General features: G+C 41.0%; 1 protein-coding gene across 1 annotated transcript in view; it reads right to left on the reverse strand.

The window, feature by feature from the left end:
• The window catches only part of LOC136885413 (roundabout homolog 3), a 301,768-nt gene that overhangs the window by 129,535 nt on the left and 150,595 nt on the right, over window positions 1–21,638 (reverse strand). The window contains exon 4 of the mRNA XM_068230336.1: window positions 14,356–14,703. Coding sequence (XP_068086437.1) covers window positions 14,356–14,703 — 348 coding nt within the window. The remainder of the gene's footprint in view (window positions 1–14,355; window positions 14,704–21,638) is intronic.

Raw genomic sequence — 21,638 nt, forward strand, 5'->3', positions numbered from 1 at the left:
AGATGTGTGATACGATTATTGAAAAAGTAGCTATTTACAAGAAGAAGATAGTGACAGCTGAAAATCGTATAGCATCTAGGAACACAAACCGAAAGTTTGAGTTTAATAGGAAGAACTTCTATCGTGACCTTGAAGGCGATAGATTTACAGTAAGTGAAGATATTAATCTTGAAGAAACCAAACGCTTTTGAACTACAATTTGGAAATATGATGAAAGACACGATTATGAGCAACTGATCCAAGAAATAAGTCCGGTGGAAGTGGATGTAGACATGGATAGAGAAAAGATAAGAGGTCATATCCAGGTGTATAAAGTACCTAGCGAACTGGAAAGCAACAGGACCTAATTTTGTGTATAATTACTTTATTAAGAGGATGTATGCATTACATGAGAGGCTAGAACAACTCATTTACGAAATAATTCAAAACCCAGACTTGATCGATGAAGAGCTTTATGCTGGGATAACATATTTGATTCCAAAAGTCCCGAATGCAAACAAACCGCAGCTCCCGAGGCCAATTACATGCCTTTCGAATTTATTCAAATTAATCAGCAAAGTGTTCGCGGTAATAGTCAATGATTTCTGTGACGTGAACAATATTATCTCAAGTAATCAAATGGGAACACGCAACCGATATCAAGGCGCTAAGGAACAAGCACTTATAAGCAAAACCATAAACGAAAAGTACAATAATAAATTGTGTACTGCGTGGGTGGACATTCAGAAAGCATATGATTCGTTGTCACATGCATATCTAATTGAATGCCTACGGAAGATACATATGCCAGAAAACATCATTAAATTTGTCAATAGAACACTTGACAAACAGAGAACAACATTAATATGTGGAAATATAGTGGTCGGTGACGTGAAAATAAATAGAGGAATATCACCCAAGTTGTTCGTAATTGCTATGGAATCGTTGAGCAGAATCTTAAATAAGAACTGCGAGAAGATCCAAGCAGATGAACATGGAAGAATTGAGTGCAACCACTTCATTTTCATCGATGACATCAAATTGTTCGCCAAAGATGCGCAGACATTGAACGAGCTGAGCCAGTGGACGAATCAATGTCTTAACAACATGGGTTTTACAATCAATCAGCAAAAGTCAGCGAACAATATCAATTCGAACCATATCTTTGGAGAGAAGGTAAATGACGTCGAAGGATACAAATACCTAGGAATATTAGAAGACTCCAGGAATGTAATTAAACCCGAGAATAAAGTTATCATAGCCAACAAGATCGAATCACGGGTAACAAATGTATGCCAAAGAAAGTTGAACGCGAGAAACCTGTTTGGAGCAATAAATGAGTATGCGTTATCAACTATTAACTATTATATTGGCCTGATCCCGTACGAGCACGAAGAATTTAACAACATTGATCTGAAGGTGAGAGGAATCTTGAGAGAGCATAATATCGTCAGAACAGCAGGTAATATCGAACGACTGTACCTGAAAAGACATGAGTTAGGAAGAGGACTACAAAATATTTCTGAGAAGGCCGAATTGATTTTTCTTGAACTATGTAAATATTTGGCAACAAACACAAGAACGAAGTTTATCGCAGAAAGTGAAAGAAGAAATGCAACCCATCTTGGACTGATTGAAGAACATTTGAAACGGAAGTACCTAATTGAGGACGGAAACGATGTAACGGTAAAAATAGTTAAGCAGAAACAAAAAGAGATGTGAATGGATCGAATCATGGCTAAGTCAATGCATTCCACATTGTTCCGTGAACAACAGGAGAAATTTGTTGACGTAAAACAGTCATCGTTATAGCTAATGAGGGGGAATATATCTCCACAGGAAGAAGGAATGTTCTGTAAGATACAAGACAGAAACATCTTCTTTAGTCATGGGAGTGTATTCCAGAGGTGCCCACACTGCAACCAGGGCAATAAGACAGTAGACCACCTGGCAACACAATGTGGACGAATGCTTAATTTGGATTACAAGAAACGCCACAATGACGTTGTCAGATGCTTGCATTTCATGTTCACAAAAAAGTATGGGCTGAATAATTCTAAGAAAATAAAGTTGAAAATGTCATATCCAATCAGCGGATTAGAATAAAGTCAGACGTCGTCATACAAACTGAGCTTCGCATTAAACACAATAAACCGGATCTGATGATACATGACCTTTTAACGAATGAAATCCTGTTAATTGAAGTGGGAATCACAAACAAAAATATCCTAAAACAGACTGAAACCACTAAAGGAAGAAAGTACGAGATGCTAGCCAACGAACTCTCACTTATGTACAATGGGGCCAAGGTGACGATGGTCCCTGTGGTAATAACGTGGGACGGGCTAGTCACCAACTTGTTCAAGAAGCACATGGACAAATTGGAAGTGAGCAAACAGCTACAGGCCTACCTACGCACTATTGTACTAAGAAGAACGTGTGAGAGTGTGCTAATCGACTTCAGACGAGGCAACTTGGATAACGACTTGTGGACGGAGGACTTACAAAGAATGATGGACCAGATGGAGGCGGTCCTGGTGCCGTAAATGGTGTGCAAAAGGTGTGTATATAAATGCGTAGAATCATTGGATGTAACATGGACTTGAAAACTAATTGAATAAATTATTATTATTATTATTATTATTTATTATTATTATTATTATTAGTATTATGATGATGATGATTATTATTATTATAGCTGCCTCTGTGGATCCGTGGTAGAGTGTTGGCCTCCGGATCCCAAGATAGCGGGTTCAAACCCGGCAGAGGTAGTCGTATTTTTGAAGGGCGGAAAAAAGTTCATTCGACACTCCATGTCGTACGATGTCGGCATGTAAAAGATCTCTGGTGACACATTTGGTATTTACCCGACAAAATTAATTAAATCTCAGCCATAGACGCCGAAGAGAGATCCGGTTTACTCTGTCTGCCATCTAGTGGGCCTAGAGTAAAACGGAACGTCGAAATTGACGAGCAGACAGCCAGATGGCGTCAAATCGAAATGTCTGCACACGGCACCTGAGGCCATACGATTATTATTATTATTATTATTATTATTATTATTATTATTATTATTCATTTGTTCGAACAATTTTCTGCATGGTCAGCATTGCGGTTTTCGGTTCAGAGGGTGCTTTGTTCGATTCCTGTCCGGGTGTGGGATTTGAATCACTTTTCAGGATGTTCGTGCTAGTTCCAACACTCTGTTATACATATACAGACAACACACAGAAAGACGCCATAGTGATTACATCCCTCCACGTAGGGTTGATGTCGGTAAGGGCATTAGGGCGTTAAACAGGATCACATCCATATGCGTGATACAGTTTGCAACCGCGAACCCTCAGATGTGGGAGAATAATAATAATAAGAAGCATTCTTATTTTCCACACACAGGTGTTGCTCTCAATGAAACAAGAACGAACTGCGTTGCGAGAGAAAGCCAGAGCCGGTAGTCTCCGCAGTCTCCCTCCTGTGCAGCTTTCGGTTCAGACTCTTCCAGTCGCGGGTCTGGTTCCAATATAATTGGATGACCCAGTTTATGTATATGTTATATTTTAACTTGTATCATACACGATACAGAAGTACCGAAACCGTAATATTTTGATACATTCAAGTACAACCGGGCGAGTTGGCAGTGCGGTTAAGAGCGCGCCGCTGTGAGCTTGAATCCTGCAGATAGTGCTTCGAATCCCACTGTCGGCAGCCCTGAAGTTGGTTTTCGGTGGTTTCCCATTCTCACAGCAGGCAAATACTGGGGCTGTACCTGAATTAAGTCCACTGCTACTTCCTTCCAACTCCTAGGCCTTTCCTATCCCATCGTCGCCATAAGACCAACGTAAAAAACGAAAAATCTTTCAAATACTGTACTTGTTAACAAAACTCATCTGTAGAACGTAAAATTGTGTCAAAATCTCATTTTAGGTGACAGGTGCATTGCTTAACCTTATCGATATAATTCTTCAGTGCCTACCCGAGGTCATCATCAGCTAGTTTTCGGAAATTGAGTATGGCCCTTCCATTTATTTATTCGTATCAGAAGCAATATATCATATAAATTATTAATTAAGAATGAGAAATAATTAGATAATTCTAACTGGTGAAAACATACTAGAGGTACATTCAAGTAAAAATTATATAATATCGGACCAGAATTTGGCGAGATCTTGACCATTTGGTGTCGCCTTCACCAAATCTTGCATGGTGCAAACGAGAGGGCAGGAGTTGCAATTAAGGAGGTGTGCCATGGTTTGTTCTTCTCCGCAGGAACAGAGAGTTGACTGTTCACATAGACCCCACTCCTCATATTGTTCTTAGATCGACCGACCCCAGACCGCAGCCTCTTCCATGTAGACCACGACTCTTCATAACCGGCTGGGAGAGTTTCAGATGGATCCATCCATCCATTGAGATGGAGGTTTCTAGATCTCCAGTAAGTTAGCCTTGATGATTGAGGTGACTCCTTAAGGCACTCAGTAGAATGAAGAAAACTGCTCCTCGAGTTCAGTCGTTGTTGAGCAGGTTGATAATCATGAAACGGATGTGTTTGGGAAATGTCTACTTTAGATCTTTCATGTTTGGCAGCTACTTCACGTCTGATATCTGGGGGAGCAATGCCAGCCAAGCAATACACATTGTCACAAGGTGCAGATCTTAAACAACCTGTTATAAGCCGGAAAGTTTGGTATGACCGATTCTATACCAAACAGGGCATGCCTATTCTGCTGCAGTGTAGCTCAGTGCTAAAGCAGTAGTTCTCATTGTTTGAGCTTGCATTTCCCAGCTGGTACCGCATAACTTGCGAAGAACGGAATTTCGCGTAGATGCGTTGTGTTTTATGTTAAGACAATGTTGTTCATATGTGAGTGCACGATCCAGAGTCACCCCTAGATATTTAGATGTTGATCCAAGAGAGCGCCTTCTCAGAAAATCATCAGTTTTATTCTTGCCTGCATATTCTTTAAGTGAAAAGCGCAAACTTGCATCTTTGAGGTGTTAGGCTTTCGATGGTTTTCTCTGTATGGACTCAGTTCATCGAAGGCTTCCACTAGTCTCCGTTCAACACTCTCAAACTGATCACCCCGGGTGACAATAGCTCGATCATCTGCATAAATTAAGCTTTTTGTGCCTTTTGGCAAGGGTTGATGATTCGTGTAAATATTGGAGACAAAAAATTACCTTGGGGTAGGCCATTCCTGAGGTTCTTCCAGCAACTATGTCGCCCTTGGAACTGTACGAAGAATCTTCGATTTTCAAGAAGACATCGAATAAATTCAGTCAGTTTGTTGTCCTTTGTCATCTTATAAAGTTTACTCAACATAATTTGGTGACTAAGTTATTTTCCGATTTTCAAAATCATCTTCAATATATTGGGTCAGTTGGAGGATTTGTGATGTACAGTTCTTGCCTTTTCTAAAACCAGCTTGTTCTGGGATCAAAAGTGGTTCAACTATTTTTGTAAGCCTTACCAGAATTATTCGTTCTAAGATCTTGAATAAATGACAGAGCAAGGAAATCGGTCTGTAATTTTTAGGATCATGAGGATCTTTTCCTGGTTGAAGGAATGCTATAACTCTAGATTTCCTCCAAATTTTGGGTATTCTGCATGTTAGAATCTAATTGTTAAGAAGATTTAGTACCCATTCTCTAGTAACAGGTCCAAAAATCTTGATTTGTTGAATACAGATTTCATCCACACCAGGAGCCTTTCCATGTTTACTGATATTTATAGCCTCATTCAGTTCTGGCTTGGTGAAGGGATTAGAAAGCATACTGGTCTCTGGTATGAATTTTGTCTTAGTAACATCCACTTTTGTTTTAGAACTGGAGGTTACAGATTTGCCATTTTGGACGAGTTGGTGAGCAATTTGGTTTGCAGATACGTTACAAAGAGATGATGCTTTATTAGGATGATTACTGAGACGCCTGAGTAACCTCCAGGACTTCTGACTACTCCTATCCATGTTAACCTCTTCCATCAATTTTAACCACTGCTCTCGTTTAGTCTCTGAAATAGCAGAGAAAAGTTGTTGTCCGCTTGCTATAGTTTCAGCACGAAAAGGATCCCTTTCATACAAATCGAAGTAGTTTTTCAGTAGGGCAGATGTTTCCTGGCAAAGACCTTGTATGTCATTAGTTCTGCATCCTCTTGGAATGGCTTCTTTAGAACACAATCTAATGGCATCAATAAATTGGTCATATGCCTCTGGTATGGGACTGATAATACTCATCTTTTTATCTAAAGAGGAAGTGAAACATTCTCAGTTTGCCTTTTGGAAATTATATCTTCTCTTAAAGTAAAAACTCGGTGGTCTGACTGCGGCTAATATCTGGCACATTATGGGACGATGTTGTGTGTTAGGAATAGGAAGGCAGACAGATTTAACTCACTGATGGGCAATCCGCTCACTCACAAAATGAGGTCTGGATTATATCCACGTTTCCACCTTCCACTGTTGAAGGATGAAGGAAGTTTGTTGTCATGAATGAGGGATAGTTGGGGCCCTTCTATTGATTATACGGCATATGTGGAGTGACAGTAAGTTATTTCGGCACACTGGATTGTTTGCAGGTAATGAGGAGCCGTATGCAGTCGGTGATATCCCGAAGTGTTTGTCTGTGTGTATGACTGCGATGCTAAGCCAAAATCTATCGCACGCAGAGTTCTGACATTTTTAACATACGTGGGCACAGCGTTTCACTGATCAATCAATCAATCAATCAATCAATCAATCAATCAATCAATCAATCAATCAACCAATCAATCAATCAATCAATCAATCAATCAATCAATCAATCAATCAATCAATCAATCAATCAATCAATCAATCAATCAATCAATCAATCACTACTAATCTGCATTTAGGGCAGTCACCCAGGTGGGAGATTCCCTATCTGTTGTTCTAATTTTTCTTAAATGATTGCAAATAAATTGGATATTTATTGAACATTTCCCTTGGTAAGTTATTCCAATCCTTAACTCCCCTTCCTATAAACGAATATTTGCCCCAATTTGTCCTCTTGAATTCCAACTTTGTCTTGATATTGCGATCTTTCCTACTTTTAAAGATACCGTGCCACTCAAACTTATTCGTCTTCTGATGTCATTCCACGCCATCTCTCCGCTGACAGGTCGGAACATACCACTTAGTCGAGCAGCTCGTCTCCTTTCTCCCAAGACTTCCCAGCCCAAACTTTGCAACATTTTTGTAACGCTACTCTTTTGTCGGAAATTTTCCAGAACAAATCGAGCTGCTTTTCTTTGGATTTTTTCCAGTTCTTGAATCAAGTAATCCTGGTGAGGGTCCCATACACTGGAACCATACCCTAGTTGGGGGTATTACCAGAGACTTATATGCCCTCTCCTTTGCATCCTTACTACCACCCCTAAATACCCTCATAACCACGTGCAGAGATCTGTACCCTTCATTTATATATGTGCTCATCGCATCACGCATGGCTGTGCCAAAGAGCAATTCTTGCTCCAAGAAATTAAGCTATCAACGTCATCAAGAATCAATTTTTACATGGAGTACCTGGTGTTCTATAAATTTACAAGTCTATCGACACGACATGTAATGCAGATGAGGCAGAGCATTTGAACAAGCGGGAGTCACCTGAACATCTTGGAGCGGAAGATTGTAGCACCTTTATCCTTCTCAGGAATAAGAAACCACCTTCCTTCTGCAACGGAACAGCCCAAAAACTGATGCCGAATATTATCATGACTGGACAAGCCACAGGCGAATTTTCTTTCAAACCATTCCTTGGATATAAGGTTTCAATTTAAAAGTTTTCAGTTTCCCGTTTGTTTGACTTTCGCTGTAAGTTTCAACAAGGCACAAGAGAAATCCCTTAAAGGTTGTAGGACTTGATCTTCGGAACGGTGCTTTTCCCATTGTCAACTGTACGTGGGTTCTTCAAGGGTTCGAAATGAAACATTCTATATCTCAGATCCATGTAGAAGGACACTTAATATAGTTTATCGGGAAGATCTCTAAAGGAAAATTATTTTTAAAATACAAAATATGGTATTCTATATTGTTTTAACGAAAACTTACGGTTCTGGACAACGGGTACATGGAAAAGAAATGTTTAAGTTTTCAAGAAATATCGCTTAAAAGTAAGGAAACATTTGTGCTAAGTATGTGACGTCACACGCATACTCTGTTATAAGATGTCGCTGTGTTGACTCGCGCGCTCAGTTGGAGGTTAGCTGTCATTGTGAATACATCGTGGTCAGTTGTATAGAATAACAAATTTAATAATGGGAAAGAAAGATTTGATTAGGATTCGCCAAAACGTACAAAAGTAGGAGTTGAAGCGAGAAAAGTGAATCATAGTGTCATTGCCCAAATTCCAAGTGTACAACATTCTATAGAATAAAATTTATAAAGAAAAATGGTCATCAGCCCGAAGGCTGGTTAGATCCTCAAGAGCTCCACCATCAGCTGTCATAGATGGCCTAGGCATCACTGAAGAGGCGTGCTAGGAAAATGAGGAGTGAGGTAGTTGCCCGTTGGTTTCCTCTCTGAGCCAGAAGTTGCTATTACATATCAGTCTGCCAAGCCACCCCGAAATGGATGCACCAACCGACCCTATGAGTAACATTTTCACACCATTCATAGCAGGGACTGGCTGCATAAGGAATGGCATTACTAGCATCACTCATACCTCACTTACTTTCATATTGTCAAAGCCAATAAGACAGAGGCAGATCAATGAAAGTAACAAAATTCCTCTAGCCTATACCAGAAGACATAGTGCACTGTAAATACTAGATCCCTCCAGGAAAGGCACAAAGTTTATTATCCACATTATATTTGTCTTTTATTTCTAATAAGTAAGTCTAAGAAACAGCCTCCGTGGCTCAGGCGGCAGCGCGCCGGCCTCTCACCGCTGGGTTCCGTGGTTCAAATCCCGGTCACTCCATGTGAGATTTGTGCTGGACAAAGCGGAGGCGAGACAGGTTTTTCTCCGGGTACTCCGGTTTTCCCTGTCACATTTCATTCCAGCAACACTCTCCAATATCATTTCATTTCATCTATCATTCATTAATCAATGCCCCAGAGGAGTGCGACAGGCTTCGGCAGCCGGCACGATTCCTATCCTCGCCGCTAGATGGGGCTTCATTCATCCCATTCCTGACCCGGTCGAATGACTGGAAACAGGCTGTGGATTTTCAAGTCTAAGAAACCGTCAGGACACTGCGCACAATTTTAAAATTATTTATTTCTTTTTCAGTTTATGTATATGTTTATTTGCACCATCCAACAACCCGGTATCCTAAGTATTAAGAGTAATAATATAATTAAAATAATGTAATTTATGCAATTTATGTAAACAGGGTTTGCTTTTGTATAAATCGTTTGAAAATATCTCAGGGATGAATTAATAAACGCGGGCGAAGTCGCGGGTACCTGCTGGTAAGTAAATAAATAAACACAAGAGAAACAACTGGACTTTGCATATTTTCACGTGAAGCACACAATTCAAAGCAAGAATTTTGGCTGACTCTGGTCAGACTTTCTGGTGGCTGCACACAGCCAGCTCGACTCTTGCTTGTTTAAGCGATGTGTATTCAGGATCAAGAAGGCAGCGTGAGCTTCTCTTTTGTAGCAGTAGGTTCGCGCCTGCCGACACGAGCTTCAGGCTGTGTTTTTTACGGTTCATGCATTTTTAATCTCAATGTGCTCTTCATATCTTTTATCCTCTTTCTTTACCGTCTTCTTTCGCCTGAAGCTCATGTGTAGACAAAAGTTTCCATTACAACTCTTAAAACCACCTCTCATATCCAAGCCGTGCACTCACCCGACGTACCTTGTGAAGAATAAAATGGTTTTGTTGTAATTTTCCACCTGTCTTGTTCCTTTGCTTTGGAAGTAATGTTGAAAATATAACAGTACAATTTTCATCTCCCTTATTAACTGTCTATTTTAAGGAGATTAATAATGTCTGTCTGTCTGTTAGGTCATCAGCCCAGAGGCTGGTTGGATCCTCAAATAGCACCACCAGAGGTAATGCGGTTAAAAGGAAACCCCCAAAACCAATGGCAGCACCAAAATGAGGCGTACTAGGCAAGATGAGGAGTGAGGTAGTTTGCCATTGCTTTCCTCACTGGGTCAGAAAGTACTATTGCAGCACAACTGAGCCTATGAGCAGCACTCTTCATAACACTCAGATGCACTAGTGAAACTCTGAATGGGACTTCGGTGGAAGCTACACTTTACTCTGGCCTGTGCCAAGAGATGGATGCAAAAGTACTGTATCCATCAAGCAATGACAGCAGGCAGCGAGAGTAATAATACGGAATGAAAAATATAGTGTTTGTGTTGATTAATATCAGAGATAATAATAATAATGTTTTTTGATTTACCTCCCGCTAACTACTGTTGACGGTTATAAGAGACGCCGAGGTGGCGGAATTTAGTCCCGCAGGAGTTGTTTTACTTGCGAGTAAATCAACCGATACGAGGCTGACATTTCTGAGCACCTTCAAATACCACCGGACTGAGCCAGGATGGAACCAGCCAAGTTGGGGTCAGAAGGGCAGCGCCTCAAGAGTCTGAGCCACTCGGCTCGGTAATATCAGAGATTAATTTAATTGGTTTCAGTTTAAATTTTCCAGAGATACGGGACACTAATAAATCGGTCACCAATATGTAATAATAATAGTCATGACGAGGTCTACGATCATCAGGAAGACATAGTCACGTGTGTGACGAAAAGGTGACGGACCTTCTACGGGCACATGAGTCACCTGAAACCCTACGGGCTCACCAGCAGAATCCTCGCAGTGACAAGTAGGGGGAAAGTGCCTCAAGACCAAGTGCATCATCTCAGTAAAATCATACCTAGAGGAATTGCAGATCCCATTAGATGCCACAGAGAAGCAATCTAGTACCGACAGGCCATGCTACAGGGAGTCTTCCTACTGTTCCTCAGAAGCAAAAAGAGTGCAGGGACCACGAGATCTAAGTGGACGGATGGAAGGAAGCAGGCACATAGCCAGGAAATGAAAGAGTACTGGGCCAAGAAAAAGCAGAAGTCCCTAGATAAGAGTTAATACGAGGCCCGTGGTCCCTAGTAGGCCAACATGAACCGAGAAATATACAATAATAATAATAATAATAATAATAATAATAATAATAATACAGGCAGTGGGCATCCACCGGAAACTCTGACCAGAGTCATTAGTATTATCATAATTTTTTTACGTAACTGTAGAACGAGCGGGACAGGACTTCAGACTTGTTTCGCATTCTAGTGTATCAGCACCAAAAGTTCATTTTCCTACATTTTTCTATATTCCTTAAATTAATACCCATGGCTACAAAGCAAATTATCCACCTCAAAACACAGGCGTAAAGAGCAGGCCTCCAGATACTTTTTGGAGGAAACGCGATTCATAACTAACGTGAAACCAGCACCAAGACAATTAAACGAAAAACAGGGGGAAATCAAACGGACAGATAAGATTAAATATCTTGGTGCCTGGATAGAACCAAAAATCTCTGAAAAGGAAGCTTTCGCAACGCGCAAGTATAAACTTGAAGTGGTTTATCAACTGACCAAAGACGAATACCACAAAAAGTCCATATCCTTGAACGCAAAACCTAGACATTATTGCACTGTCGTAAGACGAGAACGTTTGCACGCAGCGGAATGCCTTGCTATGAACAAGACAGGCCTGATAGCATTTGGAACTTAAAAAGATTTCTGACGCCATGCGGAGAAGGAGAATTAAAATTTACGGCCATTGCTAAGACTGAAACAAGCACGATTATCGAAACGGATCTCTACGGATAAGAAGACCCAGCCAACTTGGTTCAAGGAGGGGGAAAGGGACCAACAGGAGATGGGGTTCACTTATGAAGATATACAAGAACGTAACCTTCTCAGGTGGAAACTAAAAGACCACCAGGTTTTCCAAGAAAGGCTAAAGGGAAAGACGTGGATGGAGGAAGGAAAAGAGGAACACGGGCAAAGATCAAACCGGAGAGAAGAAATAACGTGGTTCCATAGTAGGCCGATACGACAAAATAATAATAATTTGCCCTATGGTTCTACAACTGTGATGGGCTACCTATACTCAGTCCGAAGGCCTGCGTGATAACCGTGACGAAACCTCTCGGCCGCTATTCATGGTTTTCTAGATCCGCTATGAAACAGATAAATAGCTTCTTAATTGGTCTCATGATCACATGATTGAACCTCGAAACAGTCCTCATATTCAGGTTAAAATGCCTGAACCAAAAGAGTTGGCCATGCGGTTAGGGTCGCACAACTGTGAACCTCACTGTCGGCCATCCTGAAGATGATTATCCGTGGTTTCCATTTTCACACCAGGAAAATGCTGGCTGAGGCTCTATCTTAATTAAGGCCATGGCCGCTACCTTACAACTTCTAGCACTTTCCTATCCTATCGTAGCCGTAAGACCTATCTGTGTCGGTGCGACGTAAACCCAATTGTAAAATATTTCGTTTACAACTTATCTGGAGCTACCCTAATTTATTATTTTGACATAAATATATATAATGGCTGGGAGTCATCCGAAAATTTGTGTAACGTGACGTGACAAAGTGTGTGAAGGAGGTGTAACCATAGCAACCGTGCAGGCTGTGATGTAAGGTATGGATGGATGGTCAGACAGTGTAACCATAGCAACTGTACAGGCTGTGATGTAAGGTATGGATGGATGGTCAGACAGTGTAACCATAGCAACCATGCAGGCTGTTGCAATCCCGAATTAGGAGCCGTTGATGGATGGCCATGACAGGGAGACATATTTATGATCATTTTATTTTCGCAAAGGGAAAAATGGTTTCTTTTTAATGTTAAAAATATTTCTTAGGTGATAAAATAGGGGTCCCATACTACGAACAACAATTAATCAATTTCGTCAATTGTGCCGAAAGTTTAAGGGACAAAGGGCTCTAAAATATTTCAAATTGTGAGTCTTGGATAGGACTACCAAACTTCTTCTTCTTCTCCTTCTTATTTTTCAGTTTACCCTCCAGGGTCAGTTATTCCCACGGACTGAGCGGGGGATTCCACCTCTACCGCCTCAGGGGCAGTGTCCTGCAGCTTCCAGACTCTGGGTCGGGGGATACAACTGAGGGAGGATGACCAGTACCTCGCCCACCTGCTATGCTGAACAGGGGCTTTGCGGGGGATGGGGAAATTGGAAGGGATAGACAAGGAAGAGGGAAGGAAGCGGCTGTGGCCTTAAGTTAGGTACCATCCCGGTATTTGCTGGAAAAGAAGTGAGAAACCACGGAAAAACACTTCCAGGATGGCTAAACTGGGAATCGAACCCATCTCTACTCAACTGACCTCCCGAGGCTGAGTGAACCCCGTCCAGCCGTCGAACCCTCGTGGCAGAGCCGGGAATCGACCCCGGACATCCGGAGGTGGCAGTTAATCACACTTACTACACCAGACAGGGGGACGGCATATCAAACTAAAAAGCAAATTTTGAAAATCATTTCCTGCCTTAATGCTGTTCCGGAAAAGAGCTTAAACTCGCCTTTTTATCTCGTTTTATTTTTTATTCAGATCCGAGCCAAATTAACTTATTTACATATTTCTGTAATGTTTTACTTGATTCAATACCTTCAGGATTCTTTTAATTTTGGAAAATGTCCGAATATAGTTATAAGGGCTTGAGTGAAACTCAGTATTGACTCACTTTAGCGCTCGTAGTAGTTTTTTTTGCTAGTTGCTTTTACGTCGCATCGACACAGATAGGTCTTATGGCGACGATGGGACAGGAAAGGGCTAGGAGTGGGAAGGAAGCGGCCGTGGCCTTAATTAAGGTACAGCCCCAGAAATTGCCTGGTGTGAAAATGGGAAACCACGGAAAACCATTTTCAGGGCTGCCGACAATGGGGTTCGAACCTACTATCTTCCGAATACTGGATACTGGCCGCACTAAAGCGACTGCAGCTATCGAGCTCGGTACTCGTAGTAGTAGTAGTAGAAAAAGACAAAGTGCTCATTTAATCAACCGGATAACGATGATTAAGAAAAGGGTTGTATTTTTATGAATAAATAAAGAGTATATTCTCATAATTTGTTAAATTTTGTTCATTTAAAATTCGTAGCTCATATCGCTAGGATGTTTACAACATTGAGTTGCTTGCCTGAAGGGCTGAAACTGTGTACTTTTGTTAAACTGCGGGATTTATAGCTGAATACTCTTTCTGGCGCACGTCTTGATTGTCCAGAGAAATGAATGAGGAGGCGGTGATGAAATGGTGACTGTCACTTTGCCGCACATCCCAGAGTAATCAGTAGTTATTTACATTCGAAACTCAGTTGTCACGTTGTAAGATAACTATTTGAGCTTGTATTTAGTGGAAGAAGATACTTACATTGAACATCAAGCCGTAAGGAGACGTTGAGTGGTTCTGCGAGAGTCACATGATGGACAAGGCACGTGATGGTGGCGTTGTGGTGGGCACGAAGAACTCTGGTCAGCCTGGCCTCACTGCGGATATGTTGGTGAGGATCCTTGCTGCTGGTGGTGTTCGGTAGTGGCTGTTGTACCAGAGGAGGAGCAGGCTTACTCAAGAAGAGTCTCCAGGTAACTCTGGGGGCAGGATGACCTCCCTCTGCGACACACCACACGCTCAGGGGACCTTCTTCAGCCACCGGCAGGAACACATTACCAGGGTCCAATCTCCGGCCATCTACCTCGAGGTACGGTGCCTTGGGTGGTTCTGGAACAAGAAGAAAAACTTTGGATCAGAACTGTTAGGTACTTCAGGCAGTCAGAGTTAAGATTTGAATAAAATACTGCATTTAGAAACTTCCAGAAAAAAAGAATATATATGATAACAGAATTATACCTGAAACAGAAATAAGTAATTCAAAATAATGACATGTTTCGTTCGTGAAGAACATCATCAGATTCTATCAAATCGAACTCGAAGGAATGATCATTCGAATAGTGGTGGTGGTGGTGGTGGTGGTGGTGGTGGTGGTGGTGGTGGGAAAGGGGGTGAGAATCAAAGCCTGAAAGGTCCGAATATCACTGAGCAGGAAGAAAGAAAGAGAATGTCAAGACCTGAAATGCCGTGAACCCCTAAAACGTATTGATTAAACATTAGACTGACTAACTATTGTTAGAATAGAACTCAGAAAATTAAGAGTAGGTGAAGTGTTGTCTAATCCTGTAATCATTAGGAGTGGAGTCCCACAGGGCTATGCAATTGGACCTCTGGAGTTCCTTACATATTTATAAATGATACGGGTAACGAACTGAAATAACAGATAAGGCTTTTTTGGCATGATGTTGTACTGTATGGAGTAATAAATGAAGCACAGGATTGTGAGTTGCTATAAAAAGACCTAGACAATATTGTGAGATGGACAGCAGGCAGAGGCATGATGACAAAATGAATTAAAAGTCAGATTGTAAGTTTCGCCAACAGGAGAGGTATTCTCAGTTTTAATTCTGTGTTGATGGGGCGGCAGTACCGCCTGGGGAACACTGTAAGTGCATAAATGTTAATGTAAGGAATGGTCCTCATCGGGGTAGTCACAGTAACGAGGTTGTGGAGAAGGTTTACAGGTATTTTCACAAGGTTATGAGAGTAATTAGGGGCTTCAGTAAGGATGTAAAAGAGAGAATGTATAAGTCATTGGTGAGACCACAACTAGGGTATGTATGGTTAAAGTGTATGCGACCAACACCAGAGTTACTTGATTACAGAAGTAGAAAACATCCAAAATAAATTAGCACGACATATTCAGGCACTTTACCGAAAACCGTATTACTGTTTCGAAAAATGTTGTGAACTTTAGGCGGGGAAGACTTCGGAGTAAGGAGACGAGCTTCTCCACTAAGCGGTATGTTGCGAGCTGTCATTGGAGAGATCGCTTGGAATGACATTATTAGACGAGTAAGACTGAATGGTCTTTTACAAACTAGGAAAGATCATAATATAATGTTAAACGTGAAATTCAGGAGGACAAATTGGGAAGGACATTCGTTTATTGGAAGAGGAATAAGGGATTGGAATGATTTACCGAGGCTGATGTTCCATAAATTTCCAACGTCTTCGTAATCATTGCAGGAAATCTTGGTGCGACAACCCTAGATACAGTTCAGTGTTGACTGAAGACTGTGATAGTGATGAGTGAAACGTGAAAGAATGATCATTTTTGGAATGAGCAGGCAGGATAATGAGTCATAAAAGAGGGGGTTGGGAGGTTGATAATCTAAGAGAGAGAAATACTCGAATATTGCCAAACCGGAAGGAGAGACAATGTCCGTAAAAGTTACGAACAATAACATTACACTCGCTGACCATTGTTAATGTATCTTCTGCATCCACTCATGTCTGCTACAACTCGACAACGAGTATCTAGTTTACCCTACAATTTCAATCGGATGTTTGCTGAATTGCAAATCATTTGTGAGGAATGATTTTTCGGAGTGAACAATAAAAATTCTATTTTTTATTCACAACCAACCCGTCAGGTCATGTTTGCAGACACGGCGCATTGTAAATGTAGTACTGTAGTTACAATGTGTAATTTCCTCTTAAGTAATGGCGGAAATACTGGAGCCGAGAGCTGCACAAGTTCCGTTGCCTGGTAACCGGCAGTGAAGAGAGGTGAGTTGGGAAGTACACTCCATGACCTAGCAACAATGTAAACACACAACTTCCTCTCTGGAATTGCTTGCATACTTGCTGGTACTATCAAACGCATGCCATAGCTGTTTTTGTATAAAATCATAAACCTTAACTCCACTTTATGTCAGAATCAATGATGTCAGAGATTTAAATCCAAATATTACTCGAAATATCGTTTTTAAGACGGGAAAACTTATTTATTTTTAAGTACACAATAGTTCACTCGTGAGCTTTGGCTCCCTATGAAAACGGAAACTAGTAATCACAAAGAAACCTCTGATTTAGTGTTACAGAATGTGTGTAATCCAATTAATTCTCATTCACCCGAATTAGCATCAACTAGATTTAGCTTTACCCAGATAAAGTGGAACAGCTGAGTAGTGGTCGCTGGGCTGGCCAGAGCCCTTCCAAGGGCATAAGTGCCGTGGATTTTTTTAGACATAAAAATGCTTCAGACTTATTCTGAAATATGACATAACTTTCTTTCATGCGACAATCATCAGTCATATGGGTCATATTCTAATGCATTGGAAAATGATTCCTCAGTCAGCTCTTGGCCATTGCCAGCTGTCAGTTCTCTGTAATACTGATGATATATTGCAGGGACATATTCAAGTAGCTCAAGTAAGTCTTTAATCTTTGCTGGCTTTATTGGCCTTGTAACACTGTACTTTGGTGACAGCTGAACACTAGCAAGTTTGGCCGACCACCATTACTGTTCCTTTTCTGAAGGTCAACACAATCATATTCCTCAACAATACCATATAAATATTTTAAAAATACTTAAATGGTACATCTTTCATAAATAGTATGTCTGAAACTTTACTAATTAGTACTCTTTGCTTATTTACAGATACCATTATCTTGGCTAATTTTTCTAGCAAAGGTTGAGTACTACTTGAAATGGCTTTCATACTCTAGCTCTTTTTACTAAATCCTTCCATTCATCTGGCACAAAAACACAAGAAACACAAACAGCCTCTGGTATACATGGGGATAAGGTTTGCTAACCTACATATACAGCAACGCCATCTTTACGCCCTCCTCCTTAAACGTCTGTTAGCCCGATTTTGCAATATCAAAATTGGCCTAAATAAAATGGCATAAAATTCAAAGCGTTGTATCTCATCACACAGGATTGCCTCATATTAGCCCAACTCACAGAAGATACTTTGAACCTTCCGCAATTGATGGCAGCATATAACTCATTTTTTACAAATTTGTTGGTTAGCCCGTTTTTGCGACCACCCATTCATATATAGCGTTCCAACTATGTGATTAAAATTTTGTATACCTACCTTTCCGTTAGGAGATTTGATCTGCCATCTCCATTCCCCAGATTTAGGCCCTTTGTCAAACTGGCAGGGGCTAATATATGCGAGATACCGAATTTGTCGTAAAAAGACGAAACAAAGCTCATTTCAAGCCTCACTATGCGAGGAACAAAATTAGGCGAGTTCCTGTGGGACCGCAAAAAGCACGTTTTAAGGCCCTAAAATCAATCACCACGCTATCCCTGCTCTAGGAATGGAGTCAAGAAATGACTGACCGTAACCATGGCAACGTCAGCTCAAAAGTTCTAGAATACAGGCCTGGTGTTCGAAGTAGCTATGTGCGTGAGTGTGGGCTAGTGTTAATCTCCCGAGGTAATAACGATTACCGGATCCACATTTCCATACTCTGGGAGACGGAATGGCACGCCAGCCCTCTCCCAAATAAAAGGAACTAGGAAGGTATGGTAGACTTTGCTTCGGATAGTTCATGGCATAGTAACACACTTCTACCTACTGAAGGGTGAACGCCTCTCCCCCCCCCCCAGTGTATACTTGAGGCGGTCATCTAGCCATGGTACACATCCTTACGGAGTGTGTGGACCTGGCCGATCTACGCCGTAGTCTACAACTCCTGAGTGACATTTCCTTAACCCTGCGAGATGACGAGCAATCAACAGACCTTATCCGTTTTATGAGGGATAGTGTTCTTTTTTATCGTGTGTAATAATGTCCTTTGTATTAGTGTATTTTTGCTAACTATGCTTTTATCCCATTAAGTCTATTTTAGTTCGTGTTTGCGTATTTTAATGTGTTACTTTAACTTTTAACTTGCATGATATATACTTCTCTACTTCAAGGCAATGCCTGATTCAGTTGTAACATGTATTTTTATAATTTGATTAGAAAATAAGGTATTTCGAATTACATCCACTGATTGTTTCAATCTCATATTTATCTGTATCATCATTTATATTAAATTTTATTCAGTGGATATATTTTAAAATTTTAATTATCATGTTCCTTTGTTCCATCTCGTACCATTAAGGGTCGATGACCTAGCTGCTAGGCGCCCTTTAAACAACAAGCTTCATCATCCAACATTTCCATACTCTTACGAGCACCAAACTGTGGCAACAGAACAAGTCATGGGTGTCTAAAGATGTGTCCTAAGATTCTATCTCTTCTTCGCGTCAAATTTCACTATATCGTTCGCCTCTCACCTTTTCGATTCAGTATCTCTTCATTCGTGATTCGATCTATCCATATCATCTTCAATATTCTTTTGTAACACCACATTTCAAAATATTCTATTCTCTTTCTTTTTGAGCTAGTTATCGAACATGTTTCACTCCCACGCTACGTTTCAAACGAAAGTCTTCAAAAAAATCCATGAAACATTCTTTCATTACAGCGAAAATACCCTGCTTATGCAGCCTTATGTTCTTGCCTAGTGTATGGAAAAGTTTATGGGATTTTATAAACATTGATACGCTGATTGTTTTCAGCCATACCTCAACAGAGTTTATCCTACACTAGTGCTCCAATTTTATAGCAAAGGGAATCTGTCACACTGAATGCCACTATGACGACGAAATTCCTAGCACAAACAACTATTCCAGTCCCTAAGGAGTACGTAATTGTATCAGCAAATTCTTTGTAATAACTCTGAAGAAGCTTCAGTCTACTTTGCATCCACCCACCTTTCACGAGCCTCATATTATTGGAACTATTCTAAAGTTATCTCATCAATATCCTTCTCAACTGAAGTGCAGATACGAGTCTGGGATCAATAGATTGTTTGGGAACAACGTCACAAAACATTATAGTTGGTATGCAATGTTCTATTCGCACTTAAAACTTAAAACTCAGCGTTTTTCTCAGTAACGCAGAGTGGTACTTCCACATTAAACGGCTGCGCGAAATGATTTGTATGCACAGCAAAATGAACTAGAAACCTTAAAGTAACAATTTAGATAATATTTATTTATTTAATGGTATATGACTTTACAGAGCACGTTCAATCAATACTTTCTTGCTATGTTCCTCTCTCCTCTCCGCCCATCTCTCTTACATCCGTTCCGATTTTTATTTCCGGTGTTGTTCTACGTTGTGTGGCTGGTTTATTTTACTTTCTTGTTCATCCCTGAAGATCGCGTTTTGAATTTTGTTCCTAAACAACTTCCTATTATGTGTATTGTTAATGTCAATGTAGCTTCTTTGAGGTCATTTGGTTTCTCTGTAAACAATGCTAGTTGTACTTTAAGCTTCATGATTATGTTAAAAATTTCTTTTGTCCGTCTGTCATTATTAATTCTGTTCAAATTTCCTGGTCTGTACTACTCTATGTACTCCACATGCACGTAGATTTTGGCCTATTGTGTTCTGCTCCTCTTCTCCTTGGACCAAGAATGTTTCAACCAATCTTCTTTCTACTTTCATGATTTTGTTTGTTTCACCTTTTCCCGGTAGTTTTAGTCTTTCAAATCCATTAAGAGCCCTGGGTCTCACCCCTGTAATGTTGTGTTTAATTTTTGTGTCCGATGATAATGCCTTTTCTTGTATCTTGAATGATACGTTCATCTTTATTGCTCTTGCCTCTAATTTTCCAAATTGTTGTTTATGTTCACCCATTCATCTAAGCATTTAAATGACTTGACGTTTTTGATTTCATTTTAATTTAAACTGTGTTCGGGAAGGAGAATTGTGAATCTATTTTTCTGCTTGCTCTATTAAGTTTTCCATTTGGATCTTGGCGTCTCCTGGTGTGTACGTATTCGAGGCAATGTCATCCAAGCAATCGATGTATACACCGAGTGGCCAAAAGTCAATGTGATGTTAATAAAGCGCTGCTCCTCTGCGAGCCCTCAAAACGGCAGCAATAGGGCGAGGTGTTGGGATCTGGACCCTCCCATCTTGCAGTGCTATCCACAATTGGTCTTACGTAGTTGGTGCAGGGTTCATGGAGCGTACACTAGCATCGTAAATGCTCGATTTGATTAAAATCGGGGGATCTGAAGTGCCAATCCATGGCCGTAAATTTACTGGAGTGCTCCTCCAACCACCTGCATGCCACCACAGAGTGGTGATATCACGCATCGTCCTGTTGAAACATTGCATCTCCATCAGGGTACTCTAGAGCAAGAAAGGGATGGTGATGATCCAAAAGAATGTCCACCTAACTTGTATCTGTCAGAGCTCCCTGAGGCCTAATTGCAACCATGAGAACGCTGCCCAGACCAGAAGTGAACCACATCCCGCCTGGACACAACTTTGTTGAGACGCAGGATCCTTAGCTTCATCGGGCATAGGCCTCAATTTCACGCGCCCATCACCTCGATACATGTGGAACCGGGATCCATCGGACCATTCCACACGCCGCCACTGTTCCTTGCTCCATTGCCTGTCGTTGAGCTCTGTGTCGAACTGTCAGCAAATGGACACGAGTTGGTCGTCGGCTGGTGAAGCCTATGCGGTGCAGTTGCCTCCTTACAGTCCTGGTAGAAATGGAACTCATTTAAGTTCCTGAGTCCTGGACGGTGATCCGACTCACAGCAGCCCGGATCTGACGTCATGACCGTTCGTTAAACACCTGTGGTCTTCCCGTGGGGCGGTATACGCGGTGGTAACATTCTCTGTACGATATTGGAGATCCATCCTCGACACTGTACACCTCAGAAACACGAATTCGCGTGTAATATCCGCAATGCTATGATCCATGCGCCGTGCGCTGATTATCAT

The sequence above is a fragment of the Anabrus simplex genome, chromosome 14, assembly GCF_040414725.1.
Source record: "Anabrus simplex isolate iqAnaSimp1 chromosome 14, ASM4041472v1, whole genome shotgun sequence".
NCBI classification, from domain to species: domain Eukaryota; kingdom Metazoa; phylum Arthropoda; class Insecta; order Orthoptera; family Tettigoniidae; genus Anabrus; species Anabrus simplex.